This window comes from Scyliorhinus canicula, chromosome 1 (genome assembly GCF_902713615.1).
Source record: "Scyliorhinus canicula chromosome 1, sScyCan1.1, whole genome shotgun sequence".
Lineage (NCBI taxonomy): Eukaryota > Metazoa > Chordata > Chondrichthyes > Carcharhiniformes > Scyliorhinidae > Scyliorhinus > Scyliorhinus canicula.
Genome location: NC_052146.1, coordinates 237,606,489 through 237,621,854, shown reverse-complemented (window position 1 = coordinate 237,621,854; position 15,366 = coordinate 237,606,489). Strand labels below are relative to the sequence as shown.

General features: G+C 48.1%; 1 protein-coding gene across 2 annotated transcripts in view; it reads right to left on the bottom strand.

The window, feature by feature from the left end:
• The window catches only part of LOC119972662 (ribosomal protein S6 kinase alpha-5-like), a 163,350-nt gene that overhangs the window by 46,660 nt on the left and 101,324 nt on the right, over positions 1 to 15,366 (bottom strand). For both annotated transcript variants that reach the window (XM_038809746.1, XM_038809736.1), the window contains exons 4-6: positions 14,056 to 14,171; positions 13,762 to 13,869; positions 13,504 to 13,587 (exon numbers count right to left, since the gene is read on the bottom strand). In XM_038809746.1, coding sequence (XP_038665674.1) covers positions 13,504 to 13,587; positions 13,762 to 13,869; positions 14,056 to 14,171 — 308 coding nt within the window. The remainder of the gene's footprint in view (positions 1 to 13,503; positions 13,588 to 13,761; positions 13,870 to 14,055; positions 14,172 to 15,366) is intronic.

Sequence of the window (15,366 nt, the reverse complement as noted above, 5' to 3'; positions counted from 1 at the left end):
AGGAGACCGGCCCCAAGATTCGAAGACGCTGATCTGGGGAGGCTCCTATACGCGGTGGAGGCCAAGAGGGATGTTCTGTTCCTCTGAGGGAACCGGAGGGTGAGCCATAGGGCAGCCATGCTGCCTGGGATGAAGTGGCGGTGCTGTGAGCATGGGGAGTATGACCAGGAGGACTGGCCTCCAGTGTCGGAAAAAGGTTAACGACCTACACTGGGCAGCACAAGTGAGTAGACACCAATGCAACCCCCCCCCAAACAAGGGAACATCCACCACCCCCCAAATCTCCATGCAACACCAAACTTTCCCTCCACCTGCCTTCCCCTTCAACCCTCCCTCCACGTGCATGGCTAACAATGCCCCTTCTGTCTTCCCTCAGGAAATGCTCTCCCATAATAGTCGGGAGAGACCGGTGGAGGGGTGACGGACTTAGGAATCCTCAACTCCTTCGAGGAGCATGCCATGCCCTGGAGGCAGAGGCCCATGTGCCGGACCCCCTCCCCCGAGGACCCAGCTGCCCATCAGGCCAGGGAGGGACCCAGAGGGGGACGGCGGCGGCCCAGCATGTACAGGCGTCGCTGGTCGTTCTAGCAGATGACGGACAGCGCGTGATGCACGAGGTAGCACAGTGGCACAGTGGTTAGCACAGTTGCTTCACAGCTCCAGGGTCCCAGGTTCGATTCCCGGCATGGGTCATTGTCTGTGCGGAGTCTGCACGTTCTCCCTGTGTCTGCGTGGGTTTTTCCGGGTGCTCAGGTTTCCTAGTACAGTCCAAAGATGTGCATGTTAGGTGGATTGGCCATGATAAATTGCCCTTAGGGTATAAAAAGGTTGGGTGGGGTGCTCTTTCCAAGGGCCGGTGCAGACTCAATGCATCAAATGGCCTCCTTCTGAACTGTAAATTCTATGAACAAGGAGACAGTGTGACACCTGTGCCATGTCCTGGATGATTTGGCACCATATGGAGGAGGAGGACATCCGCTCTCTGTGGCCGTCAAGGTCACCGCAGACCCAGGAGGATCTAGCCAAGGCAGTGGAACCACTAAAAGTGGGAATTGACCATGTGGAACAGAAGCTGGAGTCGCAGAGCAAGGCTATTCGGAAAGTGGAGGAGATGACGGGGAGCACGAGAAGCAGCTTGCCTCGTTGGCGGCCAAAATAGTTGTGATGCGCGAGACTCAGAAGCGATTAAAGGAGGTGGAGGACCTGGAGTAATCGCTCCAGGAGACAGAATTTACAAATAGTGGGAGCAGACGCCGGCACGTATATAACTGAGATGCTGGAGAGTTGGTGGGGGATGGGGCCTTTGACTGGTCCATGGAGGTCAACTGAGCGCACAAGGCGCTGATGAGCCACCGAGGGCAATGGTGGTGCATCTCCATTGGTTCCTGGATAAGGAAAAGATATTGAGATGGGCGAGGCAGATGAGGACATGCACCTGGAAAGGGAACGAGTTTTGGGTGTACCAGGACCTAGGCGCAGACTTGGTGAAGAGGAGGGCTGGGTTTAATCGGGTGAAAGCTGTCCTCTTAAGAATGGGCTGAAGTTTGGGATGCTGTGAAGTTAGGTGTGCGAGCGGGGCGGGGGGAGGGTGTAGGAGACTCAGAGATCTTGGGCAGGGGCTGCGAGCCTAGCTGGGCGGGCTAGCTAACGGGAGCGCAGCGGGGGGTGTGAGATGGTTAGAGTAGAGGGGGATGGAGTTGTTCTGTTTTAGGGGAGGGAGGTAGAGGGGAGGGGGGGCTGATGAAAAAAGTGTGGCTGTTGTGGTGCAGCAAGAAAAGGAGTGATGACAGTGGCATCCAAGGGTGTGCCTGAGGGTCGCGTGACACGGACTGGCCCAAACATGGATATGGTTGATCGGTGGGGCAGGGGGGGAGGGGATGGGGGGGGGGGGGGGGGGGGGGGGAGAGGGGATGGGGGGGGGGGGGGGGGGAATATGAGGTGCCCCCCCCACCAGGCTGGTCACATTGAATGTGGGAGGGCTGAATGGGCCAGTCAAATAGTCGCGTGTGTTCACGCACTGGGAGGAGTGTGAAGGCGGACATGGCTTTTTTTTTACAAGAAACACATCTGAAGATCGAGAATCAAACTAGGTTAAAGAAAAGCAGGAGAATGGGGATGAGAAAAATATCAACCATGATTGAATGGTGGAGCAGATTCGATGGGCCGAGTGGCCTAATTCTGCTCCTATGTTTTATGCTCTTATATAGCAATAGCCTTCAGCTACATGGCCAGAGGCCTCGGCAGTTGGTAGGGGTTATGGATGATTGTTGGGGCAGACAGGCAGCGACAATGTACACATGATCCAGGGGTGGCATGGTTGTGCCACGAGTGATTGCCCCCCCAGCCCCTCCCTGCCACGGCGGACCGGCCCTATGGAGAGTTCCCCACCCCCCCGCCGAGCACAGGGACAGCAAACCCAACACCCATGGGCTATTTGTCTGTGAGCAAAGGTGGCTACTCACCTCAGCTCCCCACAGAAGCCCATCTGCCAGGTTCTCGTGTTTCAAAAGGAGTACTAATTGGCACCAGCGTGACCACCTGCTGGGGAGGCTGATGAAAGATAGGAGGCCGTTGGTTATGGGGTGGCTCTCATTAATTGTATGGAAATAAGATTTAAGTGGTGATAAACGGATTTTCGCCTCGCTATGGCGAGATCCAGAATTCACCTACGGGAGCGGGCCGTTGCATCGCAAACTGTTTGGCGCCAAGCGCGGTTTTCGTTTTTGGCCTTCCGCTATTCACCAGCTCTGTTTCACTTGAGCGAGAGTGTAACAAGGCTGGAGAATCGTGCCCAGAGTTTCAATTGTTGCCTTCTGGGTTAGGCAGGTTGATTGGAATTACAGAAACAAAGTAACTTCAATAAAGTGGTACTTGTGCTGTTAGTTACCAGTCCTATCCTTCTGTTCCAAGTTTAGTAATGGGTGATTGTGAAACACAAAAAGCAACTTCATGAAACTCATGGGCAGGTTGTTGGTCAGCTGCCACTTTGTGAAGTTAATAACAAAGCACAATTCACAGAGGGTGGCATTTTCCCTCCAGTCTGTGGCGGATGGGGCTGAAGAATTCAGGGAGGCCAAAAATTAGAGAATAATTTTGAATTATCCCCTTACTACCTTAATGGTGGGAAGATGGTGGAGCGGGAATGGCAGGAACCCACATGCACTACCACTTCATGAATGCTCGTTAAAATCACCTCTCGACAGAGTCACATCGCCCCTTCCATGTTAGCAGGAAAACACATTAGTCTGCAACATGTGGTGTGTAGTTGTCGGTCCTCACTTCATTCCTGACTTCGAGGTGCGTGCAGCATTTTATAGCCTACCTTCCATCGAAGGTGCTACACTGGTGGGGTGTAGACTTGCTCCCCTCAGGGCAGCAAACTAGACAGAAACCAGAATAATAATAATAATCTTTATTGTCACAAGCAGGCTTACATTAACACTGCAATGAAGTTGCTGTGAAAATCAGTATTGAAGGGGTTGGGAGGAGGAAGAAAGATACATGGTAGAAAATGAGCAAAGGTTGAGTGAGGGAGGAAGGAGACATGGGGGACAAGGGGCATTGGGGAGCAGCAGTAAATTATGACAGAGGAGAGACTCAGGGTGGGAAAGCTGGACCCCAACTATAAAGGCAGAAATATAGACACACGAGAGGTGGATAGGAACAGAATTGGAGGAGATGCAAGTATACTGCGTTATACGGGGGGGGGGGGGGGGGGGGGGGGGGGGGCGGGGCTGGAGGAGAAAAGTTTGCACATGAGGGTTGGGTTGCACGGACACTCATGGGGAGGAGGGGGGGGGGGAGAAGAGGAACACAGTGTTGTCAGCAGTCAAGAAGTAATGGGAGAGTGAAGAGAAAGACAGTCATGGTCCCTGGTCTGGGGCCAAATAGTCAATGTGTGAGAGTCAACTCAGTCCTGGGGCTTTGCAGGCCACACTATGGCACTGTGCATGGCATGCACGTCATAGCCCCACTCAGTGGCTATGTGCTCAATGGGATAAGGCACAGCTTAGTGCGTAGGGTGTGGTCATAGTCTTACTGTCCCTGGCCATGATAAGATCTTGTCTGGTACTGGGGTGCAGATGGGAATGGAAGTGTTCACGGAGGCATCTGCAGGCTGTAAAGGGGAAAAGAGTAATATAGAGGGCGGTATTTGAAGCTTTTCTGTGGGGGACGGTTTCCGTTGTAAGTGACCATGCACACGGTGTCAAAATGGTGAAGGGCGAGGTCCACAGTGGTTATGGGGATAGCAACTGGCATGGGTTCAGGTGGGAGGGGTGAAATATTGACCACCATAATTATCGGATTCATGATAATTGAGGAAGCTGGAGAACAATGAGAGAGAGCTCTACCTGCACACAATGGGTTCCAGGAAGATTGGAGGGACAGTAAGACTCCTGGAAGGAGAGTCAAAACTGACCAAATAGTAAAATCAAAGCACCACCAACTTGGCTAGATGAATCAATGGTGCAGAATCTGAATGGAATGGGCGGGGTGGTCGAAGTTAGTGTGGGAGTCCAGGGCTGCACTCAGGAGCCCATTATAGGGGGCAGCCTCGAACTGTGTGTATTCAAGACATCGAAATGGAGTCAGAACTGAGAAAAGAGGAACATTTCCACGACAAAGTACCATTGTAGTCACTGGGCGTGATTCTCCCAGCCCTGCGCCGGGCCGGAGTATCGCTGCAACCGCGCCACGCTGCCCCGACGCCAATGCGCAATTCTCAAAGGTGCGGAGAATCGCATCATTTGCGCTGGCGCGTTTGGCGCGGCGCCGGTCACGGGCTGCTGTCCACGGCCAGGCCGCCGATTCTCTGGGCCGCGGCTGAGTGGCCTTGTGAAAACGGCAGAGTCCCGCCGGCGACATTCACCCCTGGTCGCTGCCGGCGGGAACTCTGCGCGAAGGGTCGGGGGGGGGGGGGGGGGGGGGGGGGCTCCGTCCCCGTGGGAGGCCTCCGATGGGGTCTGGCCTGCGATGGGGGCCCACCAATCGGCGGGCCAGCCTCTTCCCCCCAGGGCCTACTTTGTTATGCCGACGGCCCCTGAACCCCCATGCCCTGTTGCGTTGGGGCCGGCGCACTGAAGAAGTCCCCTGCGCATTCACAGGTTGGCGCAGTGCCCATTTGGCGCCAGGAAGGGAGACTGTAGCGGCGTGAACCGCTCCAGCACCGTGCTGGCCCCTTGTGGGGCCCAAAATCGGTTGTCCCTGCGTATGAAACATTTCGGAGAATCGCGCCCAGTCTTTTTTTGCACTTTGAAGAGACTGCAGGAGTCACTGGCTTGACAATGCAGTCACTCCATTTGAGCTTCAACTGAGAGGTATGTGAACATTTTAAAAAAATAATTTACAGGTTGTGGGCATCGTTGACTAGGCCAGCATTTATTGCCAATCCCCAATTTCCCTTGAGGTGGTGGTGGTGAGTTGCCCTCTTGAACTGCTGCAGTGCACCTGATATTCAGGGTGCGAGAGTGAATGCAGGGTAGGTGTCAAGGAAGGACAGCTGCTGCATATGTGCTAGATCATCAATGAAAGCCTGTAATGTGCTTTATGCAATTTCCATGGATGAATGGCCAAAGGGCATCCAGTCTTTGGTGATGTGCAAGTTAAATTTAATCAGCAAACAAGGTAATAGATTTCAGGAGTTCCTTTGGCAAGGTCTCACAAATCATAATGTACCCAAAGTTCTAAATCCTCTGAGACTGAGATTTGTACTATCAGGATTGGCAATGTGGACACCCAGAGATGTTAGTGAATGCCTCAATGGAAAGGCTGTTTCAACGAAAAGCTTTTAGTGCTGAATCAACTCTGGGTGCAAGTGCGAGGTCAACTATTTCTGCCCAGTGTTCATTAATCTCTTGTATCTCTCATTCCCCAGGGAGGACTTTGATTGCATAATGGAGTCTGTGGTCAAAGCAGCCTGACTGATAGCAGTGAACTGACTGACTAGGATGGGAAGGGCCCAGTACAGCCTAGCCCAGCTTCAAAAGGAATCCCGGCCCAAGTTCCATGATGCAGGGAGAGTCCCAACAACAACCAGAGGATGAGGCGATTCGGCCCATCCCAAGGAGGCGACTTGCACAACCAAGGGTCCAACGAATAAGACTCTCCCATCTGTAGATGAGCGACAAGACAAAATGTCATACCCATATGTGCTTGTTAAAAGAGCTGGTGGATCACATCCATCACTCTGCAAGAGGATCTAACACCCAGGAACAGGAAAGACATCACCTGCCAATGCCCTTGAAGGTCAACGCCAAACTCAATTTATTTGCCTGGGGATCGTTCCAGTGCTCTACAGGTGACCCATGGCGCATCTCACAGTCTTCAGCACATAAATATATCGAGGAGGGGACAGATGCCCTCTATGCATGGCTCATCATTATGTGATGAGGCACTCCCAGGTGTCTCATGTGTTTGAAGGGCCTCTACGAATACAGACTTGCCTGGATGGGAATAAGGGTTACCCGCTCAAAAAGTGGCTCCTAACACCAGTGCATCATTCTCAGAATGACTTGGAGAAGAGATACAATGAGGTGCATGAGGCAATAATAATCCATCATAGAGCAAACCATTGGCATCCTGAAGATGCACTTCTGATGCTTGGACCACTCAGTTGGGTCTGATGCAGTGCTCTCCAGAGGATATCCCGCATCAACATGGTGTGTTGCACCCTTCACAACCTGGCATGAATTCCTTGCCAGAGAGGGACATTAAGGAGGCTTAGAGCTTCTTGGATGAAGAATCGGTTGGACAGGAATGTGAATTGGGAAATTAGGGTCTGCTTCCATGTGAGGATGCCCTCAAAGAAGCACAACATGGAAGATGTGCCTGTGCGACACTGATAGTCACATGATTCCAGGATAAATAAGATATAAGCAATGGGACATGGTCACATTCCTCCCGTCCCTTACTGCCAGGCCAGTGGACGTAAATGCCTTTACAACCAGCGACATTGACAGCAATCTCACCACTTCGACTTGCACCTTCAACCTCATGATTCAGTCGGCCCTGCTCATTGGGAAGGTCAGCGGTGAACCCACCATTAGTGCACTCTGGGAAGGGACAGTGTTCACAACATCACAGATGTTGCGTCAAAGGGCTCAATGCAGTGGATACCATATTTAACAGAAGCTTTTTGCAGAAAGATGCATGCATGGTTGGAGGGAGCATCATGCCTGCAGACCTTGTTCATCGGCACTACCAATGAAGACAGACTTATCATTTGGAGAGACAATTACAGCTACCCCTCCAAGGCTAGTAAGGATGCCTAATTCCATGTGGTCTTGTAAGGAATTTGGTTGCAAGCACATTTTGCAGGTCCTTCAGTAAAAGGTTTGACACATTTCCCTGACAAGGGTAGGAAAACTATTATGAGTTATCCACAAATCATGTGATTGTGAGGTTCACAAAGAGAAGTGAAAACTGAGTGGGAGCATGCATTACCCTTGCAATAAAAGGGCACATAAATGTATATGCACAACTTTTTCAAATGAGATTGGGGCATTCATTAACAACAACCGTATTCACAAAGATTCACTGTATTTACAGTTTTTGAGCATCCATGACCCAGAAATGATTCCAAAGTTTCTTAATTTTTCTAATCCTATTGCTATGTCCAATTGCACCCTTGACATCCACAGCAGAAGTGGAGATAGCCTGTGACTGGTACGCCCTGTTGTCTTTGATGACTTTGGTGGGCGTCCTCCAGAGGATCAGGCAGGCGAACTGGAGGGATCTGGTCTGCATTGGTGTCCTGCTGTCAAGGCAGGTGCACCCTCCTTGTGCTGTACAGCTGGAGATGATGAGGTCAGTGACAGAGGGGATTGGGATTGGCTGGACACTCCCAGAGTCACTTGGGTGGCTGGCCCCAATGTGTCCAGTTGCTAGTTTGCCTCCATATGAACACCCCAAGGGCCACTGTCTGACTCCCTGAGGAAAAGGAGAATCTGGAGGGAGGTCAAGGTGCCCACCCACCTTCTCTCTCTCTTTTCAGCAACCATTTCCAGAAGTCTCATACCGAAAGCTGGACTGGAGAGAGCGAGCTTGGTGGTTAAATATGGTGCCTGGACCCTGGAGCACATTTGCTGACAGTGGGGCAGACAAATCAGTTCTTGACCTGCCATGTCATTCAGAGAGAAATTCCCTTATGCATAATTATTGAGTTTCTGAGCGCAAAACTGGGTGTGATTTCCCACCATGCTGCCCAGCACGAACCCGTTACTGCACTTATTCCTCAGAAGTGAAAATTCCACCCAGGGTATACCTTTCTTACCACAAGTTGCTGCACAATGCCATTAAACTCAACGTTACTTTGGTAGTATTCTGGGTCAGTATGTCAAAATGATTTTGTCATATGCAAAAAGGAATTAGTAATAAAGAACCTACAGTACAGAAACAGGCCATTTTGACCAATTTATTTATGTTGCTGTTTATATGCGAACCTACTCCCACTTTAATTGTATTGTTTTCACCTTGCTGTCTTATCCTTTAGGTTAAGAGGGGTTATTGGGTTATGGGGATAGGGTGGGTAAGAGCTGAAATGGGTTGATGCAGACTCGATAGGCTGAATGGCCTCCTTCTGCACTGTATGTTCTATGTTCCTTTCATTCCCTTATCGCGTACATTTGCATTAAGCTTAATTGAATCAACACTATCTCAACCATTTGACATGACAGCAACCCCCACTTTCTCTGTTAGTGGCAATCTTATATTTATACCCCTTGTCCCCTTGTTCGAACCTCACCCACAAGTGGAAAATCTTTGCAATATCCACCATTTCAGACCCTTAATAATTTCAAAGAATTCATATAATGCAGGAGGCCATTCAGTCCATCGAGTCTGCACCAACCATCTGAAAGATTACCCTACCTAGGTCCACTCCCCTGACCTATCATGTAACCCCATGTAACCTGCACATCTTTGGACACTAACGGACAAATAGCATAGTCAATCCACCCAACTTGCACATCTTTGGACTGTGGGAGGAAACCGGAGCACCAGAGGAAACGGGAAATTGGGAAGACTTGTTATTAGATTTCTCTCTTCCGAAGAAAAGAGCTCCAGCCTTCTCAATCTTTTCTAATAGTTTTCTAATAATAAAACTGAACTACAAGCCATTATCTCCAACATTGTTAGCGACCCCATTTCCCCCAGATGCCTCCCCCTACGGCTTCCAAACTCAAGTCTCGCAACCCCGGACAGCCCGCTTTTACCTACTTTTCAAAATCCACACAAAGGACTGTCGCGGCAGGCCCAATGTGTCAGCATGCCCCTGCCCCACCAAACATATTTTCTCTTATCTTGACTCCATCTTCACTCTTCTGGTCCATTCCCTCCCCACATACATCCGGGATTCCTCTGATGCCCTGTGACATATTGACAGCTTCCCGGTCGCAGGCCCTAACTGCCTCCTATGATGGATGTGCAATCTCTCTACACCTCCATCCGACACCAGGATGGCCTGAGAGCTCTTTGCTTCTTTCTCAAAAAGAGGTCTGGACAATTCCCATCCACCACCACTCTCCTCCGCTTGGCTGAACACGTTCTATCTCTCAACAACTTCTCCTTTAACTCATCCCACTTTCTCCAAATCAAAAGTGTAGCAATGGGCACCCGCATGGGTCCTAGCTGCGCTTACCTTTTCATGGGGTATGTGGAACATTCCTTGTTCCAGGCCTACCCGGCTCCCCTCCCACAACTACATTACCGGTACATCTATGACTATTTTGGTGCTGCGTCATGCTCTCACCCGGACCTGGAAAAATTCATCAACTTCGCTTCCGGTTTCCACCTCACCATCACTTTTAGCTGGTCCATCTCAGAAACTTCCCTTCCTGTCTCCATTTCCGGCAATAGACTATCTACTAATATCCATTACAAGCCCACTGACTCCCACAGCTATCTGAACTACAGCTCTTCGCACCCTACACCCTGTAAAGACTCCATCCCTTTTTCTCAGCTCCTTTTCCTCTGTCGCATTTGTTCAGATAATGCCACTTCCCAAAGTGCTGGTTCGAAAATGTGTTCCTTCTATCTCAACCATGATTTCCCACCTACAGTTGTTGACAAGAGCCCTCAACAGCGTGCGGTCCATCTCCTGCGCCACTACCCTCGCCCCCTCCTAGAACAAGGAGAGTCCCCCTCATTCTCACATTTCACCCCACCAGACTCTGTATGCAAAGCATAATCCGCTGCCATTTTTGCCAAAATGCGTAATGCCACCACCAAACACATCTTCCCTTCACTCCCCCTGTCAGCGTTCCGCAGAGACCATTCCCTCCGAGATAATCTAGTCCACTCCTCCACCATACTTAACACCTCTCCCATCACCCATGGCACCTTCCCATGCAATCACAGAAGGTGTAACACCTGCCCCTTTACCTCTTATGCTTAGCATCCCAGGCCCAAAACATTCATTCCAGGTTAAGCAGCGTTTCACTTGCACTTCGTCAATTTGGTCTATTGCATTCGCTGCTCCCAATGTGGTCTCCTCTATATCGGAGAGACCAAATGCAAACTGGGTGATTGCTTTGCTGAGCACCTTCAGTCTGTGCACATTCAGGATCCTGACCTCCCGTTGCTTGCCATTTTAACACAAGACTTTGCTCCCATGCCCACATGTCTGTCCTTGGCCTGCACGGTAGCACAAGTGGATAGCACTGTGGCTTCACAGCGCCAGGGTCCCAGGTTCAAGTCCCTGCTGGGTCACTGTCTGTGCAGAGTCTGCACGTTATTCCTGTGTCTGCGTGGGTTTCCTCCGGGTGTTCCGGTTTCATCCCACAGTCCAAAAACGTGCACGTTAGGTGGGTTCGCCATGATAAATTGCCCTTAGTGACCAAAAAGGTTCGGAGGATTTATTGTTTTACAGGGATAGGGTGGAAGTGAGGGCTTAAGTGGGTCGGTGCAGACTCAATGGGCCAAATGGTCTCCTTCTGCACTGTATGTTCTATGCTGCAATGTTCCAGTGAAGCTCAATGCAAACTGGAGGAACAGCATCTCATCTTCTAGTTAGGCATGCCTTCCAGTCTCAACATCGAATTCAACAACTTCAGATGATTAGCTCTACGCCACCTCGACCCATTTGTTTTCATTCCATTTCATTTTACCTGTCTTTTACCATTTATTTCTATTTTGTCTTTCTTTACACATACCCCTTATTGTATCCCCCCTTTCCTTATCTTTTTCCCCCTTTGCTTCCCCCCTTCCCCTCTCTCCCACCCATGTCCCCCCTCCCACCACATTTACATTTGTCACAGTTTACCCACTGATCGTAATTTCTCTGCTGTCTGGACTTTCCCACCTTTTGTTCTCTCTGGAGACTGCCATTAGCACTCTTTACCATTGGATTCTGTGGCAATAACTCATCTTTCATTCCCCCACCCTACGGTATAAATATCTTCCACTTTTTATATATTTTAGCTTTGACAAAGGGTCATCTGGATTTGAAACGTTAGCTCTTTTCTCTCCCTACAGATGCTGCCAGACCTGCTGAGATTTTCCAGCATTTTCTCTTTTGGTTTCAGATTCCAGCATCCGCAGTTTGTATCCTCTCAATTCTGGCAGTAGCCTTACCAATATTTTCTGCATTTTTGTCAGTGCTTCAATATACCATTTATATTATGGACACCTGAACCGAACATAGGGCGAAATTCTCCCAAAACGGGAGAAATCGTCAAACTGCCGTGGGTTTTACGGCATCGCGCCCCTTCCCGACGGGGGACCGATTCTGGTCCCCCGTCGGGGCTAGCAGCCCGACGTCGGAGGCTCCGACAAATCGGGCTTAACGAAAATCGTTAAGCCCGCTTGTCGGATTTAGCGCCGGCTGACGCGTCATATGACGTCAGCCGCGCATGCGCAGGTGGGAAGACTCCACCCGCGCATGCGCGTGTGACGTCATCGCGTTTTTGCGCGAAACCCGCGCATGCGCGGTCCGGGTTGCCCCTCAGCCGCCCCGCGTATTGATACTGCGGGGCGGCGGAAGGACAAATAGTGCGCGGGCATCGGGCCCGCTGCCCGCGATCGGTGGGCACCGATCGCGGGCCCATGGCACCCTTGGCACGGCCGTGGTACTGCCGTGCCAATCGGTGCCATGGTTAATTTTTTCCAGGTGGTCACGACGTTTTTACGAACGGCAGGACCAGGTGTGTTTGCCGTTCGTAAAAAGGTCGTAAAGGGCTGGGACTTCGGCCCTTCTAACAGCTGTGAATCGCTGCCGGCCGTAAAAAAACGGCGGCAGCGATTCGTGTCGGGATTTCGGGGGGGGGGGGGGGGAGAATAGCGGGAGGGCGTCAAAAAAGTCGGGAAGGCCCTCCCGCTATTCTCCCACCCGTCGTGGGGGGGGAGAATTTCGCCCATAGTACTTCAAGTGTTATCTAACTAGAGTTGCATACAAATCCAATATTACCTCCCTAATTTTGTATTCTGTTCCTTGATAAATGAATACTAGTATTTTGTTTACATTCTTTATGGTATTTATCAACTTGTATTGCTAGTTTTAGTATCTGTACTAAAAAAAAAGTCAAGAATTAGCTCCCGTTGCCTCAGCTTCAGATCTGATCATCTTGAAATGAAATGAAAATCGCTTATTGTCACGAGTAGGCTTCAATGAAGTTACTGTGAAAAGCCCCTAGTCGCCACATTCCGGCGCCTGTCCGGGGAGGCTGGTATGGGAATTGAACCGTGCTGCTGGCCTACTTGGTCTGCTTTAAAAGCCAGCGATTTAGCCTGGTGAGCTAAACCAGCCCCTGGTTGACATCTTGAAGACATGTAGCTATTATCTATATAAAAATGATATATTACCATAGTGCATGGAGGACTGTGATATCATGGCTACCCATCGCCTGATTACTCTAAACCTCCAGTAACTACATAGTGCTCCTTCAGTGATATTTCACCAACTTAATTTGCCTGGCCTACATCCTTTTCTTTTGACCTCTAAAGTTCATACCAAACTGAAGTCAAATTTTATAATTTTTCCTATACACCCTCTTTAGCACCTGGTTATATATATGGAAAGTCTCTGACTGTGTCCCTTGTCTGTGCTAAATTAACCAGTTTTACCAGGCCTCAACAATCATGAGTTCATGCTCCTGACCATCATTATCATTTTGCTGTAAATGTGAGCATGTGGTTCAGGCTCAAGTTCAATGTTGTATAGGTCTTTGATGAATCTAGCAAGAACTAGTTGCTTGAATGGTATCTGTGGACATTGGAAGTAGGTAGCGGAGGTAGGGGAAATGAAATGAAAATTGCTTATTGTCACGAGTAGGCTTCAATGAAGTTACTGTGAAAAGTCCCTAGTCGCCACATTCCGGCACCTGTTCGGGGAGGCTGTTACGGGAATCGAACCGTGCTGCTGGTCTGCCTTGGTCTGCTTTCAAAGCCAGCGATTTAGCCCAGTGTGCTAAACAGCCCCAGGGGGTGGTCAGTTTTGTGTTAAAAGTGTGAAAATAATGCATTTTAAATTTCCATTTGTACTAAACAACGATGTTATCATTTATTTACCTTATCATGGCCACTACTTCCTCCTTGAATAATCTCTGGTGCCATATATTCAATGGTACCGCAGAATGAATATGTTCTTTCATTCTGTACAAAAGGAAATATGAAAAATTACTTTAGAAACCAATAAAAACACATACATAAATTTACAAAGGTTTTGAAGTTTACACTTATCTCTGGCTCAAGCAATCAGAAGATATAAATAATTGATATATAAACAAAAAATAAAACATCTTCAATCAACAAGCAAAAAAGTATTACCTCAAAAGTGACAAACTCCTTGCTGAGTCCAAAGTCTGTTAAAACGACATGACCATCACCATCCAATAAAATATTTTCAAGCTTGATATCTCGATAAATGATGCCAAGCTACCAATGAAAGATATTAGTAGATAGTTTAATTTATATGGCAAAATTTAGGAAAATTAATGATTTAGTTAATGACGTCCAACATGGATTTTGACAGTCCTCAGTGAAAACATATGGCACAATAGATACAATAATGCTAGCATTTCTGTTTTACTCTGAGCAGACTGGAATCTTTATCACACTTACCTTATGGAGGTGTTCTAGTGCTAGCACAATCTCTCCTGCATAAATTTGAACTTCCTTTTCTGTGAAATGTTCCCTTTGGTATAGATGTGTAAACAACTCACCACCATTTACGTAGTCTACAGAAAGAATTCAGAGCACATTTTTAATGCATCAAGACTTTAACTAAATTATGATGCAACATAACTTCCTTAATATCTCAACAGGCAATAGGACTCATTGCAGAAATAATGACCGTGCCATAAATGCTCTTAATACGGACATAAAGTTTCACAACAGCTTCACAATTGTAGACCACATAAGAACCATTACACTTCACAATGGGCTGCAGTTGTGAAGAAAAGTTCAGAATCTGAAAGAAAAAATATTCCAATACCACAGGTAGACACACACATATTTGTGGAACAATCAACTGCAACAAATGTATCAAAAGGGTTCAGATTATAGCTTAGATATGATATCCTCCATACATTCACAAGAATCCATTTCCCTTTACCGTAACATATACCATTTGGAGTTTTAAATTTTTTTTATCTCTTTAGGTACCAACAAGCACAATGGAACACCAACTATTATGTAAAACTATGTATAGTAAATAACATTTCAACCAAGTAATCACTGGTATTAATTTCGTTTATATGCTGTGAAACATGCTTGTTTAGACAAAGATCTTGCTGGAGGATGGTTGCATATCTGTAGGAAGGCCCCCTTAGCTTGTCAAATGGCCACCTTTCATGCATGAAATTGGATGGTGAGGTTTTTCTGACTATTTTATCATTGTCAGCATCAGATCTCAAGCACAATTTGTCCTCAAATATGTACTGTTCTGCAGGGGTCGTCTTTGTAATCAAATTTTTCCTCCTTATGCAGAGACCAATTGTAGCACAACAACAGTTTTGTGTCCTGCGGTAACAACACAGGACAAAAATCGGAATATTCTGATTTGTACACCAGAATATTAAGGGGGCATTCAATTCTTTCAGCTTTCACTACTTAATTTTGCTAAGTAGCCAACTGTCAATATTTCCACTATATAATATTCACAAAAATAAAAGACTGTTTACTAAGTAGATGATCTGATAAAGATCATACATGAGTGTACTTCCTATAACATTTTACTTACTTGTGTAATCTGAACATGATCATATTTTGTCATGTTCTATTAAGACAATAGAAATCGCTTATGTATACTTGTTAATGTGCAATTGAACTCTTAACAATGGAGGCACTGCAGTTCTACAACTGGCAAAGGAATTTACAGTAGAACAAATTTACATATGCAGTTTCCAATATAAATTCCGATGTTCATTTTTA